At 39.5% G+C, this 24987-nt stretch overlaps 1 protein-coding gene across 17 annotated transcripts in view; it reads right to left on the bottom strand.

Annotated features, from left to right (window-relative positions):
* ANKS1B (ankyrin repeat and sterile alpha motif domain containing 1B) overlaps nucleotides 1–24987 on the bottom strand; it is a 1113728-nt gene that overhangs the window by 299007 nt on the left and 789734 nt on the right. For all 17 annotated transcript variants that reach the window (XM_046012089.1, XM_046012090.1, XM_046012088.1 and 14 more), the window contains one exon: nucleotides 18561–18659. In XM_046012089.1, coding sequence (XP_045868045.1) covers nucleotides 18561–18659 — 99 coding nt within the window. The remainder of the gene's footprint in view (nucleotides 1–18560; nucleotides 18660–24987) is intronic.

Here is a 24987-nt window from a genome sequence, read left to right as displayed (position 1 = left end):
CTGCCCTGGGTTGAGGTGTAAGATATGAGCAAGCAGAAACTGCAATCAGAGCCATTCTTTTAAGGAGTCTGCATGAGAAGAGAAGGAGGGAGATGGAAGGTTATAGAAAGCACAAGGAAAGGCATGGGGAGAGTGGGAAATGAGGACGCAGGCCTGAGGAAGTTCTGAAGTATCAGGGAGTAAGAGACTGAGGGTACTGTGGAGATTGACAGAGGCAGAGGGTTTGCCTTTTGCTTTGGGAATTTGCTGGCCTTTCTCGGAAATGATAGCACGAGAGGCATAGCTGGCGTTACTTTGGGGTTGGTAATCTGTATTAAAACAGTTGTAAGGATCTAGGAGCTACCCCTACCTGGCTTGGACTCGGTGAGAGCTGGGTCCTTGTGTGTGAAGTACTGGTAAAGTTCGTCATGTGGGCAAGGGCATCCATCCCTGGGTACAAACACACAAACCCAACTATCATTTATGTAAACCTACTGGTTGCAACAGCTGTGATGCACCAGGCTCAGAGACTTAAACTTGCCTACGAAGCTGCAAATGGACGGTGGCTTCTCTTTTCCCACTGGAGGTACTTTGTACTGTCAGACTCCCTGATAGACTTTTGTAATACAGACAGCTGATATCATCAGGCGCCTCCCTCTACTCCTGTTCCTTGTTCTAGCCTCTTCTGCTCTGTCCTGCTGCTACCCAAGACTCGGACTAACAGCAGCCCTGAAAATAAACCAGGACAAGCAGTGCCAGCAGGCAGTGGGCTGCCAAGTCCAAATGCAGGTCTGTCAGGTAGTGTGAGGATCAGATCTCCTATAGGCTTTGAGACCTGGGCTTAGACATCACTGCCCTGTTTCATCAGTGGCTCTTAAAAGACTGACTGAACATGAAAGAGAAAGGCAGATTCACTGATCACAGGGCCCCAGAAAAAAGTCTATCCACCAGCATCTAAGTGCTATTGTAGTGCAACTTGGCTGGGAGAGACACGTCTACAGAATGGATAGGACTATTCATGGTAAGAATGTCACCTAACAATCCCATGAGACTTTGAAGATCTCAAAGTGATCTCACGTGCATTATCTCATTTGTGAGGGGTTTTAGGTGGTCTTTGGGAAAATACCCTTTATGCAGCCCGAGCCTCTGGGTACCCTGCGTAATGAGATTCCTTCTGTGGGAACTAAAAGACTAATACACTGTGACTGTTGTTAGGAAATGAGGTGTGATGGGTCTCTAGGTGTCCATATGTGGCAGGGGAGGGAGACATGAACATGTACAGATCTGTTGCTCGAAGACCCTTTGTTTACAATTATACTCTGTTATGGATGCATTTTCTATAAAAGAATCGGAAGACACTTCAACCCTCAGAGCTTTGTAAGCGAATTGTATTTGGATGTCATTACGGACTTAACAATTGCAGATGATGGTAACGTCTGTATTTTTTCCCGGAAGCCACGGAACCTTGCGACATGGGGTCTCTTGAGTGTCCAGACACTGAAGACTCCCAGCTTTAGGCATAGGGCAGGAGCAGTGAAGGAGTCACAGCTGGATATTACTACTCTGCACGACATTTTGGAGGAATAAAAGTAAAGTGCTTTGGACAAGGCACTGTTTCTTAATACCCTGTGATTTCTACTTCATGAATAAAAGAAACAAACTGAGTCTAGCCCAGAGGGGCCCTGACATTTCCCTCCTTTTGACAAGCCTTAAGCCATGGAGTAAACCGGAAGTGAAGCAGCAGACAACAAACGGTGCATAAATAAGAAATGTTCTCAAGACACAGGGGCGATCACCTTCCAGTAGCACAGGAGAGTAGGTTAGTGAATGAAGTAGAAGCACTAGCCAGACTAGTCCAGCCTCTAGCCACCGGGGTTAGGGGCACCCCTTTTGGTCACAGGTACCAGACTTGCCACAAGTTAAAGAAGTGAAGCTGCCAAAACAGAGAAGCTCTATAAATCATGGTAGGAAAAACAAAATGATAACAGCAACAAGGACACCATCGTCTCCTTATTGCTTTGCAAGCAGTGTGAGTGGACTGCCAGTCAGACATGGTTATTTACAGCTTCATCTCCAGGCATGAACAGAGTACCTGTCATAGGCAGCATCGCTGAGAACCAGGCAGATACCTGCCAGATAAGACCTGTGGGGTTGTGGTGACGAGATCAAGAGATCCGCCACTCAGCACAGACGTAAACACGGTCACACTGAATGATTGTTGCACTTCACTCTGAGTTTTTGGTAAAACTTTTCTTTCTTTTTTTTTTTTAAATTCAGTAAAAGGACATGTTTTTACCATCTTTTCATTTGTATAATCCTGGTTTTGATAATATTGATCCTGGATCCTTTTGTTAAATATCACTGTTTATTTTGATGTAGTTCCTGGCTGCAAAGATCTTTCACAAAACAAGAGCTCAGATTAAAGATGAAGGGGATTTACTGCAACTAGAATAAGGTGTCGTACAATGCTCACCATCATTCATGCTTTCAAGCTCCACCAGTGATAGGCATTATATTTAGAGAAAGACACAGGATCACTTTTTCCCCCACTGACAGTACATATCTGCTGACATTCATGTAGATATACAGTGGTTATGTAGCACACCGCTCTGCTCTTAGAACAGAAATTTTAAATGCTACTATCAGTCAGGAAAATCGTTTGCATGTTATTAGTCTCAACAACAACAACAAAAATTCCCCAAACTTGAGTCTTCAGAAAATAATGAATGTTCTGAATGCCAATTCTATTTATTTGATATTTAAAAACCATGTTCTTTCTCAGAGCATAATCACATCACCCACCAAAGTACTTCAAACAGATAGATGTACTGTAAGACCAAAGTTAGCAACGTACAAATGAGTAACTTATGTTCTGCCTGGGTAGGGAAGTACGAAGGATATCATTCAGACACTGGCCAAAAATTAGTATAGGAATTACAAAATTGTTCACTACCACACGGTCATCCATCTGTCTATCCATCCACCCATCCACTCACCTACTCATTCATTTATTCACTCAAATACTTGCCGTGGGCCTACTATTTTCTAACTATTCTTCTGGATGCATCAGTCAAAAACCATGTAAAAGTGTCAGTCAATACGGAGCTTACGTTCTAGTGGGGGAGACAATAATAATTAACAAACAATAGGAGATAAGGAAATTATGTCAGAAACTGATGTGTTGCGAAAAGAAAAAGAGAAAGTAGAGCAGGAGAATTTGATGTGCTAGAGAGTGCCTGTGGAGTAGTCGGTGTCTGTGCAGGAGAAAAGGCTGGTTAGGGAAAGCTTCACTCAGGAGAAAGATTTGAATAGAGATTTAAGGATGGTAAAGAGGCTGTGCTGGCAATCAGGGGACAAGATGCCAAGTAGAGAGACCAGGAAAGGCAAGGGCCCTCAGGAAGGAGTGAGACTGCTGTCTGTTCAAGGAATAACAAGGAAACCAGGGGGTTAGAGTAGCGTGTGCAGGAAGAGAGGGGTGGGGAGCAGGTCAGAGAGGTGGTCAGGGGCTGGGGAAGGTAGAGCTCTGAAGGTCTTGGAAGGCTTTGGCTTTCATTTGGAGAGAAATAGGGAGCCAGTGCAGGAAGTTGAGCAGAAGTGTGACATGGTTTAGGTTATGTTTCAGTGGAGTCACCGGCTGCTGTGTTGAGAATTGTTCCTAGGGAGGCAAGAGTTTGGAGGAGGGAGACTGCTCCGAGGCTGTGGAAGTAATGCAGGAGAAAGGCTAATGGGTTGGACAGGGTGCTGGAGTAGAGGTGGTGAGAAGCGGTCAGATTCTGGATGATTTTCTGAAACACAAAGTAAAATGTTCCTTGTTCTCTAACATAGGCTGGGAATCTGTCGGCTTAATGGCCACAGCTGTATGGCAAGGGTTTCAACTTGAATAGATCCATATTCACCTTTCACGTGTGGGAATGTATGGAAAACTGGCAGGGTTGGTCTTGCATGGGTCTGTTTTCCGTGAGGAATCAGAGTCCTCAAAAGACACTTCTGCTCAAAGAAGGCAGCCAATGCATATGTATATGATTCAAAGGACAATAGACAAGTGCCATGGGGAATGTTCGATTCTGAATGGCTTTCAGGATCTGGCACTCTGACTAGGCCCTGGCCTCGCTCCCACGGATCTGCCTTAAGAAGAAGAAGCCTCAATAAAAAAGCTGCATCATGAAACATTTTGGGGACATTGGGAACAAAAGGAGTCAGCATAATTGGCCCCGGCAGCTTCATCAGCAAGCAGAGATGGCGCTGTATTTTAGACATTGGTGCCCTCAACATTGGGCACCAGCACTTGGTGATGGTGCCCACCCTGGCAGGCTTCAGTGGCACTGGCAGAACATTCAGTTGGCACTGGCTAAGGCGCTTCTGATGAGAAGATCCTGGGCACTGCAGCCAGCAGCGTAAACATCAGTACCTTTGACACGCTGGGCACCTGCAGCTATGAAGCCGGCTTTGGCCGTCATTAATGGCAGATCTGGCACCCGTAGTGGACACTGATGGCACTTTTGGTGAGTCGTGGTGGCATTGCTTCAAGCTCTGGTGATAAGCGAGAGCAAGAGAGGCAGAAGCGAGCAGGTGTCACTTGGTCAGTGAGTGGTCTGGTTAATGGTGCACATGTGATGTGAGACACCCAGAACAAACCATTAGGAGGGGTTTCGGTAAGGGTTAGAACACACAGAGAATTGTAACCCCATTTTGAAACCCTGGCTGGAGTTGCTGAGAATCCTTTTATATTTATAGTGAGGGAATAATCTAAGAACTATTTCACTACCATTGGTAGTCACAATAAACAATATCTTGGTCTTTATAAAACTGTCTCTAGCCTCATAGTCTTAGATTTTTGTGGGTCAGTTCAGAATTTTTAATTACCTCAGACATTGGAGTGGCATTGAATTTTCAGCTGTGCTTATGTGAAATCTCAGTAGAGAGTCAGCTCTTACCAACAGTTTTAGTAGTTATTAGGTACTTAATTCAACAATAATTTTCATGCATCATCCTAGGCATTATCAAAATACAAAAGGTCCTAAGGTTCCCTCCTTCCAGGAATATGTAATTTCCTTGGCTATATATTTGAATGTAAGAAAATAATTAAGTGCCAATGTTTTTATAAGTTCCAGAAAAGAGAAGAAACTTGAATGGACTGGAAAAATTTGGGAAGAGACTCTTCTACAGTTTCTTTTGGGGTTCATATATGGGGAAAGAATGTGTGTGTGTGTGTGTGTGTGTGTGTGTGTGAAAGTGAGTGTGCATGCACAAAGACGGACAGGCAGAGACAGAATGGATGAATGTAGGCATCCATTTCTCCTTACTGTCTGGAGACCTAGCAGGAACACAAGTAGCATCCTCTGTCTGGAGTGACTCCCTCAATGCTCTATTTAGGGAAAAATACTTAATAAAAATACTTAATAAGTAAAAATACTTAATAATTCTTTGAGATTCAGCTCAAACATCATCTACCTATCCAAAAACCTTCCTTCAACCTCATGTACTTAGCTTTTCCCTCTTCTGTAGCAGTTTTCTTTTTTCACATAATAGTTTAGTTTTTGACATATTTGTGTCCAAAATGTAGGTAGAACTCCTCGAGGCAGGGACCAAATATTATCCAGTTTTGTGTCCTCATCTCTGAAGCTCGCAGAGGGCCAAAATGAACTACTATCTGATTGAATGGATGCACGAATCACAGATTCACCAAGGAACATCTGGGCATGTGGGTGTTTGCAGACATTATGTGTCTGGAGTTGCCCTATCCCTTCATCTGGTTCCAATCCTACCGGGGATGCTAAGGACTTGGGATGTAAGGTCAATTGTTGCTTTGTGTCTACATCAGTAGCACTTAGAAAACTACTCTGTCAAAAGTGGACACCAGCAATGTTTATAGATGATGATGTAATTGGATCCCAGAGGTGAAAGGTAGGGAAATCAATCTTTACATCTACACAATAATCTCTTGTACATTGTGAAGAAAATTTCACATTCAAAAATTTCTGCAATACATTTACCTCATCGTATTAGAAAATCGTCAATACAACCGTTTCCCAACAAACAGTGGCCTCTAAATAAAGAAGCAACTGAGGGTTAAAACTGGTGATGCGTTGAAGAAAAAGCTTTTAAACTGTTGGGACTCTGGGGTTCATAAATAATAACCTTAAAAATCATCTAAAGTATATCCATGTAGCACTACGCCATCACAAATTTATACAATGAATAAAGCCAAAATGTATTTGCTCTGGAAGACAAGAAGGAAGAAATCTGACAGTTATACTGAGTACTCACTTTCTCTGATAAGACCAGTAGTAATCTTTTAACCTAAACAAAAAAGCTGAACTCCTTTTTAAAATAAAATGTGCTAGATCTGTAGAAGATGAGGACAACAGCCAGTCACTTGTCTAAAGGTGGAGGCGTTGACAGGCTATCCACAGAGCAAGGGCACCGGAAGCTCGGGTGATAGAGGCAGTAGGGGAAAGCAGCTGAGAGCACAGATTCTGGAGCCAGGCTGCCTCGTTCCAGCCCGGACTCAGCCACTTACTAACTGTGTGACCTAGGAATGTTACTTAACTTCCCTGTGCCTTAGTTTCTTCAACTGTAAGAGATAGAATTAATTAATTTTAAGATTTAGATGAGTAACTGTGGAGTTAGCCTAATAGTATCTACAACAGTGCCTGGCACACAGAAGATTTTTGTTCAAGTGTTGGCTGTTAACACAGATGTTTGCCTGCATTGTCTTTCTGAGTATGCTCAGGAATGTCCTGGGCAATGTGGATTCTTACGTTGTTCTAGTTCATTCATTGTGGGTCTACAGATCAACCGTCAGATTAGAACCCAGAGTCAAAAGACGGAAATCTAAAAGCTCATTAATCACCAACAAAGAAAATTATCACCAAGAAATACAGGTAACGAAGAAGTGCTTAGCTTAGGGTAGGAGAACATTAACTCTGTTGCTAGTTAAGCCTGCTCCACTGAAGCTGAGTGTAGGTATCTGTTAGGGTTCAAAGTATTTGACTTTTTATAGCTCGAAAGGCAAAGTGATGGATGAAATTCATAGCTGGATTAATGGCACAGGCTGTATTTCAGAGAATGGTTATTACAAATGAGAAACAAACAGCCTATCTATCTGCCTGAACAAGAAAGCAAATGTTTTGGGTCACTTTCTGCTCAGAGTATCATGAGCCTATCTCAAAATTCCCCATAGCAAAGGAGTTTTTAAGGTGCATAAGAATAGCTTCTTGATTTGTCTGCTTCCTCCTCCAGGAAACCTCTCCTGCTTTCCTGTACATAAGAAACCTTCCCTTTACATTTAACATCCAGAGCTTGTGTTTTTACATTTATTATAGCTCGTTCATGCTCTGCTTTTTATTAAAATCACTTGGATATTGGTTCAACCTCCTTTGCTAGACTGTAATCTCTTAGAAGGCGGGTAATGTGTAATTTCATCTTTTTTCTCCTTGCATTGTGTCTGAAACATAAGTAGATGCTCAATGCATTTGTAGGCATAATTGATCAAAAATAAGAAATACAGCTAAATTATATTCAACTATTAAGTTAGCACTTAATTTAATTATATGGTAAAGGTGGGGATGGGGCATTCAAAATGGTGGATATGTTTATTTATTTAAGTTTTATTTACATGAGAGACAGAGGGGGAGGGAGAGAGAGAGCATGTGTACGCATGCAGGGGGAGGGGCAGAGGGAGAGAAACTCAAGCAGACTCTGCACTCAGTCTGGAGCCCCAACTGGGGCTTGATTCCATGACTCTGAGATCATGACTCCAGCCAAAAATCAAGAGTTGGATGCCTCACCAACTGAGCCACCCAGGTGCCCCAAGTATGTTCTTTTAGATCTCTTCCATGAATTTACATAGTTTTGTTTTTCTGTGAAATCACAATGCCTTTAGCAATTTACTGGAACTGCATTGTCAAGGTCTGCCCACTCAGCTTCTCGGTTCACTTCTGTGCCATCCTATGTCGCACATCTTTATCAAGCCCTTGATGTTCAAGGTACTTTCTGCACCTACCCCTCTGTGACTTGACATTTAGTGTACAGAACTGATTACATTACCCCAAGAGATACAGGCAGGATGCCCTCTCAGTATTATGTTATTCATTTAATTTCTTAGCTAGGAAGGCCCTAGTTATGATTTTAAACAACTTTGCTTCTTGCTCTTGATGGGTTAAACAATAATCCTAAATGCAGGAAAAACAACAGTTAATTTAGTGGATGACGACCAGATTCAAAAGTTTTGCCCTCTTCTTGTCTAGAGAATGCATAATTTGCTCTGTGAGAAATCCACAAGTAAGAATGGAAAGCTCACAGCACAACGCAGTCATGGGCATTTTTAGCCAGAGTCTTTTATCAAGAAGTATGTCCATTCTGTTACTGTGTGGCACCAGGCAAGAGCAATGGCAAAAATTCATTGAGTTTTGCTAATTTAATGAGCATTACTGAACAATTATAAGTGGTTACTCCTACTATTAATTTTGTGCTTCTAAATGCCAGGCACTTCTTAATGATTTCTAACCTTGGCACTCACCACAATCTAACACGGTGGGTTTGACCACCATCTCCTTCTCATTGATGAGGAAACAGGACTACAGAATTTAACAACTTGCCCAGGTGGCTAAACTAGGATTAAATTAGGTTAATTTAAAAGCCGATGAGAGTTCATTTTTGCCAAATTCCAAGTTCTTTGAAGGTGCCTTACTTGGAATATTTAGCTTAGTCATTTCAATATCCCCTTAGTACACTTCTTGTGCTTTGAAATACAGTGTTTGGACAACGCAGGTGAGGTGGTAAAGAACCTCAGGTTAACTGCCTGGGTGTGAATCTTAGTGGGCCTACCTAAGATTAAAATGCATTTGTATATCCTCTTCACTCTGTCTACTCCCTGTTTAATTGATTTTTCTATAATACCTATCATTACTTGAGATTACATCTGTTTACTCCTTTTTGTCTACACCCCTCTCTAGGATGTAAGCTGCAAGAGGACCGTGACCTTGTAGTTGTTGTTTCCTAACATCAACTCCTCAATATCTAGAAGAGTACCTGGCATGCAGCAGGTATTTCATAATAGATCTATGAAGTGAATAAAAGGAGATTCATTTTGCCTATTGTGTATGCCTGGAGAAGTAATTTTTAATGGGATGAGGGAACCTCACTTTTTTTCTTGGTTCACTCTTTAAGTTTTAAAAAAAAATATTTAGTAAACATAAACATAGGACATAGGATATGCCAGGCTCCATTTTAAGTATTTTACAAATACTGACTCATTTAAGTCTCACAACACCCCTACAAAATAGGTAAAATCAAACTTAGGGAGTCTGGCCATGTTCCTAACCATTACACCATGCTGCTTCCTGGCTGATTCTTCTAAAAATGTCATCTCCATGGAGCTTAATGCTCAAAAAATGTATCTTCATTCTCTCCTAGAGTGCCTTTCTCTCTTGCCCATCTTTCCTTCCTCTCTACCCAGATTAAAGAAGAAAATAAATAAGATTAGTTCAGTTATTTTTATTCCATTATGCTTTTCCTTCTTTGAAACAGCAGTGGTTACTGTTAGTAATTGTTTTCTAAGGCCACCTTTGAGGGTAAACAAGTGGTTTGACTCCCAGTGGGTCACTGGACAGCTGACATGGTCTATGTCTGACTTTCTTCTTTCCTCTGTGTGTCTCCTTCTTCCTTTTCTAGAGCTTTTGGATTCCTGGCGCAATCCTTCTCCTCCAGCCTTGAAAAGGGAGTTTAGAGACATAGGGAGGTTACAAAAACTACCTTTTAAGCCTGAAACTTAAGAAAAGGCCCAATATTTTAAACAATTCTTTTTCTTATGTTTAGTCATTTGGTCCTTTCCTGTCCTTTTTACAGTTTCTCTTGCAAATACACAGGAGTCCTCAGAGCCTTGGGTCTCTGACATAGCACAGTATTCGCCTGGGAGGCACTGGTCATGAGCACAGACACTTGGGATTTAGTTCCACTTCTGTCGCTAAGAAACAATCTGCCTCAGGGCCAGTCATTTAATATGACCTAGACTTGGTTTCCTCATCTGTGAAAAACTCAGGAGAGATACTGAGCTGGATGTTTTAAGGTCTTTTGCAGCTCTAAATTGTGATCTTCTTGGAAGAATTATGTAAGGAAGGGAAAGAGCCCAGATATCAAAGTTCCTCTACTATTACTACTGATTGCAGTATCACTTCAAGGAGCCATTATTCTTTATTATATGGGGGTGAACTCCTCAAAACTGAAGGTGACAGCTGCTGGGGATGGCAATAGATCAAAACCTAATTACTTGCAGAATTCCTCCCCTATTTCTCTGTAAATATGGGGGGGGGGGAGAGATTATGATTAAAAGTGATATTTTAGCTCTCTGGCCTACATAATAAACTATTCCAAGATAAATTCATTTAAAAGAAAACATTAAAAGATCTTCCCCCTTTAGCTTAGGAAGAACGCAGCAGTCATCTTGGTTTCTGAAACTGCAGAAAAATCTTAGAACAGAGCATCGGTAAGTATGCTAGGGCTTGACTAACAGAACACAATAAAAAGAAATAAATAAATAAAAATAAAAAATTATGCTAGGACTGCATTCCTCTCACACCCAGCAGTTCTTGGAATACTTGGGCAGCCCTATCAGCTATGCTATTTCGTACTCTGTACATACTGGGCTCCGTCATTTCAGAGGGCCCAGAGAACTTTATAAACACCAGCCCCTCCTTCTCCCGATGTACTCTTGAATGACAGACTAGTTATTGGTCTCCACGTGTAGCAGAAAATGTGAGGCAAGGGGGAAGAGGTCACTCTAGGAAAATGTAGGTCATCAGGGTTGCTAGGCTAAGAAATAACAGAAAAGATCTGAATGATTTACTGTCACTTTAAGATTTATGTACTACAAATTACCCAAGTTTTTCGCTGTAAGGTCAGTTAGTCTGTCTTCCTTCCCTGTTCTCTAACGGCACCAACACCTCTCCTGAGAATTAAGCAAGCTTTTACACTGACCTGACTGATCCAAGTGAGCTTATTTGCTTGTCACACAATCCCAAGACATCTGCGGAACTGAATGGCAATTGAAGGACTCTCAGAACACCCCAGTTTGTCTCACCAAGGACCAGACCTAAAGGAAAAAGAATACCCTATGCTTTTGGTCAGACTGTGGGTCCAATTGTGTATTAACTTTAAGTTAGGGCCCCTAATGCTAATGGTACATGTATGCGTATGGGATTTTGTTCAAGAGTCTATCTTTAACTGGATGTTCACAGGGTGGTAGATCAACACTGGGTGGCACAACGTTTAAGACCAGCTGGCAAAAACAAAGAAATGCAAGTAAAAGAATGAGGGTAGGTAGAGAGTGAGTGATGACATGGGAGAAAGAAAAGTTACCCTGTCAAATGTACCTTGAGAACTTCTGTGCCATTGCCCTTCTGAAAAATAGCAGAAGAAACAGGAATGAGTGTCTATCATTTTTCTAAGTGATAGGAAATAAGACTGAATCTTCTTTTCTAGACTTTTAAAGAAATTACTTTGGTTAAACACTTTTCCCCTAAGGCTTATACACATCTTCATCAACCATCAAGACTAGAATTGATACACATCTGAATTTTAAGGAACTTGAAAGAACTAGCATCTTTAAGAGCATAGTTTTGGACAGGAAGGGATAACTGGAATTATTTGGAAGGAATAAATTATTATTAGAAGGAAGGCCAAACTGGGATAATGGTATATCCATAGTACTCCTTTTGAGCTCTGAAATAATCCACGATCTCATTGTAACAGCTATAACTAACTCTGGTCCTGGGTGATTTGTTTTATTAATAAAGTTTTGTTTGGAAACAAAACTAGTATTTCTGGAGGGACGGGGTTTGTATTCTACGGTTTGCCATAATTTCCACCACTCCCTATTGCCTTGTCTTTAATAGTGCTTAAGTTCTCAGTCCCTGTCAGCTTATCTCTACATCCTGCTCCTGCTCACAAGCTTTTTTTTTTTTTTTAAAGATTTTATCTATTTATTCGACAGAGAGAGATCACAAGTAGGCAGAGAGGCAGGCAGAGAGAGAGAGAGAGGAGGAAGCAGGCTCTCCACCAAGGAGAGAGCCCGATGCGGGGCTCGATCCCAGGATCCTGGGATCACGACCTGAACCGAAGGCAGAGGCTTTAACCCTCTGAGCCACCCAGGTGCCCCACAAGCTTTTTTTTTTTTTGATCAACTGTTGCTTTTATCTATTTGTTCTGACCAGGCTTAAGGTTATATGATCCCTTTCACTTCTAGCTTTGGTTGTTTTAATTTTTTTAATTTTATAAAATATTTATTTATTTATTTGAGGGAAGAGGGAGGGCAGAGGGAGAAGAGAGAATTCCAAGCAGACTCTCTGCTGAGTGAAGAGCCCAAAGTGGGGCTCGATCTCACGACTCTTGAGATTATGACCTGAGCTGAAAACCAAGAGTCAGACACTTAAGTGACAGAGCCACCCAGGTGCCCCAGCTTTGGTTGTTTCTAAAAATGTGTTTGCTAACATCCTAAACGTCCTGTCCAATAGACTTTGACCAGTTCACTTTCCTAATATAGATGGAAATATTCTTCTTTCAGTAGTGAGGCACTGATGAAGAAATAACATGTTTTAAAAATGTATAATGTTTTATGGGATTGCTGATTTGTGTGTATCATTTAGATCAGTGGTGTTTAGATCATGAAGTATTTATGTGTAATTGGCACATCTTTGGGGTCTCTAATTTGTGTATGATTATATCATATTATGCTATCTCACATCTAACTCTTTTTTGAGCAGCAATTGCAAATGTGGCTTCTAAATCATCTAGTCGTGAATATCACGGTCCCATGAAGATGGCCGATGGAAATAAAAGGAGCCCTTTTCATTGTTATTGCTAGTAGGTTATTCCGCTTTAACCACAAATGTAGACCTGGAAACTAGACTGTAATGTGGACCATGATGAAGTGTATTTGCAGTGAGTAGACTTCTGTGGTGGACCCCCAGGGATCCCACCTCCAGAGATTTAATGCATCTCTAAACACCTCCTCCTGTATGTGAACTTAATTTAGTGACTTGATTCCCATGAATAGAATACGGCAAAAGAATGGCATGTTACCAAAGACTGTGACTTCCATCTCCCTAGCTCTTTCTTGTCCTCTCACTTGCTGTGCTGTTTAAGCCAGATGCCTGTTGTGAGATACTTTATGGTGGGGCCCACATGACAAAGAATTGAAGGAAACCTTCAGTCAACAGCTTGTGAAGCACTGAGGCCTCAATCCAAAAACCCCTGAGGAACAGAATCCTTCCTATAAATAACCATGTGAGTGAGCTAGGCAGTAGGTCCTTCCCCTTTGGGTCTTGAGATGACTGTGGCCCTGCCAGAGACCCAGAACCAAGGATCCGGCTAAGCTGCTTCTGCATTCTTGGCCCACAGAAACTCTGAGAAAATAAATGTTATTTTTATATGCCACTAAGGTTTGGGGTAATTTGTTATATAACAGTAGATAACTAACACTGAATCTTGTTTTTCTATTGGAATAACAGATAATTCTGTACTTTTTTTTAAAAACCCAAATCTCAAACTGAGGTTAGGGAAGGGGTTAATTTAATCCAACCAGAGGTTTTTCAGTGTCATACAGTGAAAAAAATAATTGGAAGTATGTAGCCCAACAAATACTAGTTAAATTGAATTGAACTTAGAAATAATGAGCAGCTGAAATGTAAATGTTCATTATGCAGTAAAAAAGAAGTAGGCTAACAATGATGAGGAAAACGATGAACACCAGAAACTGTACTATGATCAAGAGTATTGTGATAACAACAGTTACTAGATATCAAATATTATTGAGTTTGAGTTTTGAGGAACTTCAACATTTAACTGAGGAAAATGAGCAGGGGAGGAGAGAGAGCATCAGAGAGGCAGGAAGATAACCAGGTAATGAGGAGGCCAGAAGAAGACAATACTGACAGTGGGCATGACTATAGGAACTTAACTAAAGCTGAAGTGCAGTGAAGGTGGAAAGGGTCATATGGACTTTCTTCCCTACTAGTCACATATAACCTTAGCACTGGTTGTGTGGGGTGGTAGCATAGGAACTAGTTAGACCCAAACAGGCTGAAGGATCAGTAGGAGCAAAATAAAGGGGACAGTGAGTATAAACCACTACTCAGTAAATCCAAAGATAAAAAAACGTAAAAAATATGAGGAAAGAAAATGTTGAAAAAGAAATGGGCATGTGGCATGCAAGTTGCCGGTGTGCTGAAATATCCTCAGGATGAGAGAGGAGGTTAAGAGGGCAGACAAATGGGTTTTGACACAAGTCTTGCAAACATTTAAAATGAAAATGCTCTGAATTCCTGATTTCCAAGTGTTATATTGTCAAGTGATAAAAGACATGATGCCTTTTTAAAAAAAAATTATTTATTTATTTATTTATTTATTTATAAACATATAATGCATGATGCCTTTTTAAAAGGATTTTAGAGGATTATCCAAATACTTGGTCATATGGAATTCGTACCTGGAAAAAGGTAAATGATGTGTTCAAATAAGTAATCAGATTGTTTTCCCAAGTCTCGGGGACAGAAAAAGTCCAATATGATTACAGTTTCTTGGGAGTAAAAAGCAAGCCACCTTCTCATGAAACTTTTGGTATGTTTCCTTTCTTAAAGAGAGAAAAGGGTGAAATCTGATCTTTAGAAGTTCTGGAAAACTTTTAGACCTAAGAAAAGACAGAGCTGGGGTTGGTGAGTAAAGTGGAGCCTGGGAGAAAATGGATAATTGAGTTTCGCTACTAAAGGTCAAGCATTACGAAAGACAGAGGGAAATAATGAGTGGAAGAGAGGAATTAATGTGCTTACTGTTCTAACTATGTCTATGCTTAGAACACATTTGATGTATCAAATGTACTTGAGAAGATGCAGACCTTTGCATTGTGAATATTTCAATATTAAAAAGGGCATATTACAGAAAAACCATTCTTAACAAAGGAATAAACTTTTGTCTTTGAAATTTGAAACAACAAATACAAATAAAGCATGAAAAACATGTTCTGAAGTGTGCTAACAGATCAAGATTGCATTTAGCAAACCACCTTTTCTCTGTTTAGGAACAATCTCAGAGATTCCAAAACACAGTATGTTAATTAAAGGATTTCAGGTAGCAATCATGGAATATTTTTCATGACAGATGAAGAACACAGATATTCTGAAGACTAAAATTGCATAAACAAAACAAAGAGACACTGTGTCCCTTTTGCGGCAGTGCAAAGTTAGAGTGAATGCAAATGAATGTGCTGGCAGTAAAATTACACTATTAACCATCTGAAGATTGGGCTCATTACCTAAGAAGGCAAAGCATCAATTTGTAGCATTATAACATTCTGTTTGTGCTGACGAACACGTGTTTGGATGTTTTTATATATTCTCTACTCATTTGGGTGCATAGTAAGCACTTTTGCTTCAGCCTCTTGATAAAGGCTTAATTTTGTATTGTTTCTGTTATATTGTTTTCTCTAATGGGAATGATATTCTGTCTTAAAAATAAACACTCCGTTTATTCTCCAAATAATTCCGAGATCAGGTTCTTCTGTTTCTCATTATCAAATGGCATATACACAATTATGGATATGTCTGAAAATTGAGGCACTTCTTGACTTGAAAAAATGTATATTTGAATAACATGAGGAAAATATTCATGCAGTTGCTCATTCTTCCATTCTTTAAATGCGCATGTATTGAGCTAAGCACATTGGGAAATTCAAGGGTAGATCTGACGCTGTCTGCCTTCAGGATGTTTCTATGGCAGAAGGGGTAGAATCTTAGTAACTTCAAAACAGGCAGAGCTATCAAACCTCAGAGGAAAGAAAACAGCAGTGTATTACTGCCTTCTACAAACATTTCTGACCACCTTTGATGTGACTGCCACTGCTCTAGAGGCTGGGTATATAGAAGGGAACAAGATAGTCAAGGTCCCTGAGCTTATGGACTCTGCATCTTGGGGGAGAGATGAAGAATAAGGAAAAAACAAACCCATGAATACTATAACTGAAGGTAGCCAGAATTGCCATGGAGAAACTAAAACGGGGTAATATGAAGGACAGTGATGGTATGTGAGGAGTATGACTTTGAGGTCATCAAGGCCTCAGTGAGGAGATGGAAGCTGAGTAGAGATTTGATGATATGTGGGAGCAAGTATATGAAAATCTGAATAAAAGTCTTTCTACTAGGCAAAAAGGCCAGTATGGAAAAGGCTTGAGGCACAAAAGAGCTTGGTATATTCTGGAACAAAAAGAAAGCACATAACTAGAGTTTAGGAAAATGGGAGAGTGAGAGATGAGGCCACAGAGGTGGGAAGGGGCCAAATCCTATTGACTTCTGTAGGCTGGGATAAAGATTTTATTCTAAGTGAGAAGGACATCCACTGGAGATTTTAAACAGGGTGTGCCATGATCTGATTTACATTTGAGAAGGATCATTCTGGATGCTGTGTGGAAATTCAGATATAGAGTGATAAGAAAGGTAACTAGGACAGAGATTAGGTATCTATGAATTATCCAAGCTAGAGAGAACCAATGAGAAATTGACTCCAGTAGTCCAACCTACAGATGATAGATAGAACTTACCCTGGCAGTCCACTTAATGGTGGTTGGTTTGGGCTAGGGTGATAATTACCAACGCGAAAAAAGTGGTTCCATTTTAGGGAAAGTTTCACAACGGAAGTGATATGGAACTATTTGAGCTCAACTTGACAGGTAGCCTTATGACAAGAGGGTAGTCACTTATTGATCTGAGCGCATACCATGGGCTGCACACTGGGCCCAGTGTTCCGGGTAGAGCAGTGTAAAAGTCCTCGCAGAGAATGAGGAGCAAACTAGCTGAAGAAGCAATATTTCAAGATACAAAAGTAGTGAGGTGAACAATACACTTATAAGAATTACTTCTGGAATTAGTTCTAAGGCCGCTTTATTCTTTTCCTTTTACTGTAGAAAACTGTATGATCAAACTCCTTTGTATGTGTAACTCTCCTTGAATTTGCAAAAGTGTTAAGGTTCTATCAGTAGACACTCAGTTCACTGTCAGTTGGCAAATTTCATCAGATCACTTTCTTAGAAACAGTGGTTAATATTTATCTTTCTCGTTCTGAGGAGAAATTACAGCCTCATTAGGAAGGAAAAGAGCAAAGGAGAGTACAATATATGGTAAGTTCATACATCTAGGTGCAAGTCTAACTTTTTATCTGCTTTCAGTCTTGCCTGCTGAATCTTTTCCCAGCTGGTTGACCCTACTTCAACTTTCCCTCCTTCTCATGCCAATTGTATACTGCCTCCAAAATTGACTGCCTAAAGCAGTCCAGTCATGTCTGTTCCTCAGAGCCTACAGAACAAATTTCAAATTCTTTAGCCTGACACAGTCTGACCCAACCTACTTTTTCTGCTTTATCTCTGGCTGTACTCTCTGCTCTCTAATTGTTTTAATCACACTGGATTTTTTTTCTTTTTAAAAAAATTATTTAAAAAACTATGGTTTTTTTTTTAACCACAACACAAAATTTACCACCTTAACCATTTTTTTTTTTTCAAAGATTTTGTTTATTTGGCAGAGAGATCACAAGTAGGCAGAGAGGCAGGCGGCAGGGTGGGACTGGGGGGGCCAGAAGCAGGCTCCTTGCTGAGCCGAGAGCCTGATGGGATTGATCCCAGGACCCTGAGATCATGACCTGGGCTGAAAGCAGAGGCTTAACCCACTGAGCCACCCAGGCTCCCCAACCTTAACCATTTTTAAGTGTACAATTTGGTGGCAATGATTGAGGATATTCACACTGTTGTGCAAATCCCACTGCATTTTAAATCACATAGTGTCACTAATCCCTTAATACTTTTGGCAATTTATATTTATATTTATATGATTTCTGCTGATCCCTGAAATGCTTTCCTTGTCCTTATCAGTTAAAGTCCTACATAGATCTTAAAGACCAGTGCTTAGATCCTACCTCTTCCTTTAGGTTCCTATGAAACCTTATCTGGAAACAGAAGGTCAACTCTGTTGCTAGGTAACATAGGGCTTACAGTTAAAATGATATGTTGGCTTGCAAATTGCATTTAGACTGAGAGGATTTATACATGAACTATAAATACCTGATGGGGATTTGATACTTTGGTTTTCCTTGAATGATGACTCATAATTAGGCAGACCCCTTCCCCCTAAAGGCAAAGACTATGGAGTGTATAAGAGATAGAGCCTCTCATGGGGCATGAGGCTTTTAATTCAGGAACATTTCCACACCCACCCAATATTGATCTTGTCCTCTGGTACCTGAGCTGTCACCTGAGGGGCCTGGACTGATGTTTGTACCAGTATAAGGACTTGCACTGAAGAGAAGCCCTGAAGGTGCCCTTCTGGTCAGTGGTGTTTCCTGTATGACATTCTTGTCATCCACCTTAAGCCAATTTTGGCCCACAGTGGTCTTGTGAGTCTGATTGTTTCATTGGACCTAAAAAGAACCGCTTTTGGGAGTTGCATCAATATGTAGAGATGTTGTCCTAAGTACCAATAGCCCTTTCATATCTGGACTGAAGACTCCTGTACATAGGGCCAGGCCAAGAAAGCATTGCTTACCTTTGGAAGGAGCTGGATTGCCTGTAGAATTCTCTGTCTGTGCCCAGAATTAAGGATTCCAATTTCCAACAAATCCTGATCTTCCATAACATTGCTTCCCTGAAACAAACCCAGAAATGTTAAAATCAGGTATTTTTACCATGGGTAAATAATGATTTATTTAATGCAGAGAAAAAAATAACTAACAAGTGAGCTGATTTTTATAAACAAAAACAGAGTCATTCTTCTATGAGGGTGAGGGCAAGTAGGAGGTCACCTATGTGACTGAGTTGAGGGTCCTAGGAAAGCTTCCTTCCTCTCAGAAATGCTGTCATGGCTCACTATTTATGATTGGGTTATCTGCATTGGGGATTCATTCCTGTGTTCTAAAACTCCATTCCCTTAAAAATGTAAATGCTTCTGGGGCATCTGGGTGGCTCAGTGGATTAAGCCGCTGCCTTCGGCTCAGGTCATGATCTCAGGGTCCTAGGATCGAGCCCCGCATCGGGCTCTCTGCTCCGCAGGGAGCCTGCTTCCTCCTTTCTCTCTGCCTGCCTCTCTGCGTACTTGTGATCTCTCTCTCTGTCAAATAAATAAATAAAATCTTTAAAAAAAAATGTAAATGCTTCTGAGAAAAGTTGCCATTCAGGATCTTCAGTGACCTACCTATATGTTGACATGAATGAATCGGTTTTTAGTCTTCCCCTGAAAACAGATTGTGAGAGGAGGACTGATTAAAAAATTGAAATATACTCGGCTGGTTAAAAGTGGGAATTAATTATTAATCATAAAATACTGAATGCCAGACATCTGATCAAGATATGGGGATACAACAATGAATAATTTGCAGGTCCCTGCCCACAACTGTCTTTTTTCTTTCCAGTCCAGGGATGTAAAACAGATTTTCAAAGGCAGGTAGAATGCTGTGAATGTGCTATGATGGTGACACATGCTTGAGAACCCCAAGGGGATCTGGGGTGTGTTTTCCGCAGAGGTGATGTCTGATCAGATATCTGAAGCATGGTTAGGACTTAGCATTCAACAGAGCGGGACACAGGGAAATGACATACACTGTCCCGTGGGTGAGAAACAACATAGCATATTCGGAAGCACTGGGTTCTTGGATGAGTTGGAGAGAGGAACAAAAGTTAAGACTGGCAAGGTAAGCCAAAGCCTGACTATATGCACATTGTACACCAGCCTGAGGAATTCAGACTTCATCCTGACCATAACAAGGAGCCATGGACAGATTTTTTTTTTTTAAGTTTTATTTATTTATTTGTCAGAGAGAAAGAGAGAGAGCACAAGCAGGCAGAGTGGCAGGCAGAAGCAGAGAGGAAAAGCAGGCTCCTCACTGAGCAAGGAGGCCAATGCGGGACTGGATCCCAGGACCCTGGGATCATGATTTGAGCCAAAGGCAGCCGCTTAACCAACTGAGACACCCAGACATCCCCATGGACAGATTTTTAAGAACAGGAATTACATATGAGATTCCAAATTTAGAAAGATCAGTTTAGTTTATTTTCAGAGCAATTTAATGGCTGGGGCTCAGTTTCTTTACCTGTACAATGACAAAGTTGAGACATACAATCTCCAAGAACCAGTCTAATCCTGAAATTCTTTGATTTCAATGATTTTTTTATGCCTCTAATTAATATTCTAATACAGAAACTTACAGACTGCTTATTTTGTTCCTAAATTTTAGTCTTTTGTAGCCTGTAAGCTAGTGTTTCCCTTTAAATTGAGGGGTCTATAAGAGTTAGTTCAAAATTTGAAGCATTACTTTTTCTGGACAAATGAAACTATCTTATTAATGTGTAACAAAACATTTATGAGTAGAAATTACAGAACACATCTTTTTGGAGAGCAATGGGTACCAACAGATATTTAAAGCAAAAGAGAATGAATTTGAAAGGGCAATCCTGGGAGCGTGGAGACCATTAGGAGTTAGTACAGTTGTTGTAGAGACAATGTGGGCTTAGACTGAGGTAGTGGTGGTCATGGAAATAGAAAGACATGAGTGGGTTTGAAACTATCAAGAAGTTTGATTCAGTGACTGAATACGTGGAATGATGGAGAAATGCAGAATACACAGTAGTTCCGGGCTTGGGCAATGGGGGTGAATCATGATGCCTTTCCTGAGGTAATAAAGGAGGATGGGCCAGTCTTGTGTGGTACAGAGTGAGATTAGTATCTTTCCCTGTATAGGGACAGAATAGATGAATGTGAACAATTTAATATCAGACTGCATTATAAATGGGTAATTGATTGTTCTTAGAAAGATTAAAGCCATAAGAATGGTACCATAGCTAGAGATTTAAAATGGGCATTCACTGGACAAAAACATTCCACCTACTCATGGTATCCTTCCTATGTTTAAGCTACCCTGGCCTTCTCAGAGGAGGCAGAATGATCTAGGTATATAGCAGCACGATAATGAAAAGCCTAATGAAAAACAAATAAAGCCAGTGTTGGCAAAATGCCACAGGAAACATTGCTCTCAAGAAATTACTCTGTGCACACAGTAGAGCATGGCTAAGAATATAAATGGCTTCATTTTGAGAAAGCCTTATTATTTTCAGAAATGGACCAGTATGTCATGAGTAGGATATATGATACCATTCTGTATTTGACTTTTAGTCTTTAAAAGGTTTCCAAAAGGAGTTAAAAGGATCTTAAAAACAACAGAAAAAACAAACAAACAAGAAACAGAAAACTTTGTCCGTCTATGTGCTGGACCATCATTAGTTTTCCATGGGATAAATTAGCAACCCACATCAGCTCACACACATTCCTTGGGGTGTCTGTGCTTGTCTTCTGTCAGTGTGTCTTCTGCTTCAGTAATTATCGATACCTACTATCTACAGGTGATCCTGAAAATTTGAATACTGAAATTATTTGAAGGATTAAGTCCTTAAAAGAACACTGTTCTTTTTCTAAACTACCAATATACCATCTTCTCTACCTTCAGTAGGAGGAAACTTTTTGAAAAATTGTAGGGAAGCTAGACATCTTCTCTTTGGGTCAAATTTCCTAGCATATGGAATAATTACCAAACACTTTTGAAAAATGAGTGAAAATTTGGGAAGCACAGTGCAAATGGTGAGAATGTGCCCAAGGGGAAAAGGTACTAATTGTGGAAATGTAAAGAAAAGGATTCTCTGTCCCCAATGAAGCATGCTGTTAGAAATTTTCTATTTTCTCTCTTACTGCAATATATAGAGATACCAAAAATATCCTGGTGCATCATCTAGCCAGTCTTTTTTTGAAACACCACCAGGCTTGGAGTCTAAAGATCTGGGTCCGAATCTTGTTTGGGTAAACTTAGCTAAGTCATATATTATTTCTAGGTCTCATGGTCCTCACCCGTAAAATGCAGTTCAATGAATACACATTCAGTTCTAAAATGCTATGATTTCAGTTATTTCTAACTTTTGATTAGTATCCTTATATGTAAATATAGATCGTATAATTTGAAGTTACATTTACATTGCAATGACATTTTAGTGTTTCAGAGCTTGCAACCTAAAGTTAGCTTTAAGAAATATGGTTGACCCTTGAACAACATGGGTTTGAACTGTGTGGGTCCACTTAAACCTTTTTTTTTCCCAATAAATACAGTACAGTACTGCAAATCTACTTTCTCTTCCTTATGACTTTCTTAGTAACATTTTTTTTCTCTAGTTTACTTCATTATAAGAATATAGCATATAATATTTATAATTTATAAAATGTGTGTTAATCAACTATTTGTTATTACAAAGGCTTCCTGTCAACAGTAGGCTATTAGTAGTTAAATTTGGGGGGAGACAAAAGTTATATACAGATATTTGGCTGCACAGGGCAGTGGGGGTACGGGGGGGTGGCCAGCACTCTAAACCCCTGCATTGTTCAAGGATTGACTGTAATTATAGAGAAATACAAGAATGCACTTTTTTGGGGGGACAAATTAGTCTCAGTATTAAGTAGGAACTTATAACATTTATTATTAAAAGAAATGACAGAATACCGTCATCAAGGATTCTTACAGTTTTTCAGGAAAAAATCAAATGTCTCAAATCTTACAACTAACCATTTCATTTGCACTTGGGTAACAGATGTGCCATCAAAGACAATAAACATTTCCATTCTTCCTGGGGAGCTGGAATTTATTCTGATGTTATGACTTGCCTTTACTAAATGTTAGAAAAATCACAGCTTATCTTTTTTTACCCCCCTCAGTAATAGCTGAATGTAAACTCTGGCTTTCTCTCTCCTTCCCTTTTCACATGACTGCCAGATCAAAGGTTTTTGGAGTAGAGCTCCCTGATGTGTGTCTTTTGCTTAATCAACTACTACACTGTACTGTCTACCCCCTCATCCCTAGTACGCATGCTGTGTCTACTTCTTATCTCCCATTTACTCCTCAACCCACTACAATAAGCTTTTACCCCGTAGAGTTTCTCTGCCAAATGTGGAGAAAGATGTCTCAATTGCCATATCTAGTTGATTCTTTTCAAACCAGATTTCAAAAATGTGTTGGCCACATGTGGCTGGTGGCTACAGTAGTGGACAACACAGAGAAGATTCCTGTCATCAAGAAAATTTTGTTAGACAGTGCTTCTCCATAATTAAAGACATTGAAACTGTAGTTGAATCACATAGGGAAAAAAATGGGGACTGATAGGAAATCAGAACAGGGAGTCAGAAATACTCATGAGTCATCCTCAGGATATAATTGATGTACTTCTTGGTCAAAGTTCATGAACATAAAACTGAGGATGTTTAGCAAATTTTCTTCTAATTTTTCAGTCATTAAAACAAATTAGTAGCAGTTCTGTTTTCATTAGTGTTTCTTTCTTATGGGACTAGAAATCTATGCTATCAAAATGACAAATCAAATCAAGGAGTAATTTCTTATTTTCTTAGCACACTACCAGGCACATTGCACAAGGCACTTAGGGAATAATAATCAGTAGATAAAGTTGCTTGGTTAATGACTTACTAGAAGGATCAAAGGCCCAAGACAGTGTTTTTTAGAATAGCTGTTCTTTTACTGACAAGAAATATCTAATCCAGGGGGTCCTTATTCCTTTCTTAAATCATGGAATGGGGAAAAAAATAACATATTTTATGCTCTGAGAGCTGAAACTGAAGTTTCTCTGACCCTAGGGAGAATATTTTGTATTGCTGGATTTTGTTTTTCAGCTGTGATAAACTAACAAGTTGACCAAATAGAATAAAAAGTAGTATTTTGTTCTTAATGCTCTATGAGAAATATAATAGCTACTTATTGAATTCTTCTCTCAAACGTATCTAAACTGATCTTCTCCGATCTGATCACTGATCTGATCACTTCTGTCTCTCAGAACTCCAGCTTGAAAAGTCCTCTTATTTTCATAACCTCAATTCCATATCATATTCATTCAGCAAATGTTCCTTCATGTTGCATATCATATGTAATAAATCACTACAGATGCTAGGGAAACATATTTAAGGACCACAGGAAACTTGTTTGTTTTTAATATAACCTTAAGCTGGATGTTATTTATTCTCTCTCTTCAGTCCAAGACTGAAAAAATTGAGAGGATTCTGTCAATTTGGAGAAAAAAAAATTTTTTTTGCTCTATAATTAACTAAACTAGATTCTTCTCCATAATTTGTGTGGCCTGAAATATTTAAAATAGAATATTTGTATAATAGAATGATAGCAAGATCTTGCAAACTCACACACAGAGAAACACATATTTTGGTTTATTTTTAATATTTTTTACAGCACAAATGATGTGGTGGCATGAAACTATATATAATGTTCTTGGAATAACATACCTCTTAGCTTTCATAAAGGCTTTGAGTCATTTTGATATCAACCTACAAGTAAAGCGAATGCCAGTCTTTTCTGTATGATTAGGATGGTAACTATTGGGATAAATCCCAGATTTATAATTCCCCTGTCAGTGTTGGAAAGCTTTATTTTGTTTATCAGATGGAAACATGGGTTACCGTAAGTAATTAGATAATGCATAATGTGCTTCTTCCAATTTTACTTTATTTTTTACAATTAAAAGAATTTTTTTTGCGTGTTTCTTCCAATTTTAATTCCCTCTCTTATATGAATGAAATAACAGTATACTTTTTTTACCCCTCTACCTTAGCCTTCCATTTGAAAATGTTCTGTCTACCGCAAAGGAATTTCTTGTTCACAGCTTAACTAGATTTTCACATTCTTAGCTTAAAGAGAGTTTCTTAGAGTCTTTAGACCACATGGATCATTGATTCAAATAAATGTCACATTATTGAGCAATAAGTTAGAGAGCATCTTATATATGTATCTGTTTTAATAAATAAGCTATATCTTAGAATTATTTTTTAAGATTAGTATTTATAACTAACATGATTGTAATGACTTTTATATCCCCTTCTTTATTTTTCACTTCTATTTCCTCTTTGAAACATCTGTTCCAAAGCT

Source organism: Meles meles, chromosome 7 (genome assembly GCF_922984935.1).
Source record: "Meles meles chromosome 7, mMelMel3.1 paternal haplotype, whole genome shotgun sequence".
In the NCBI taxonomy this organism is placed as follows: Eukaryota; Metazoa; Chordata; class Mammalia; order Carnivora; family Mustelidae; genus Meles; species Meles meles.
This window is presented reverse-complemented; position numbering and strand designations above follow the sequence as displayed.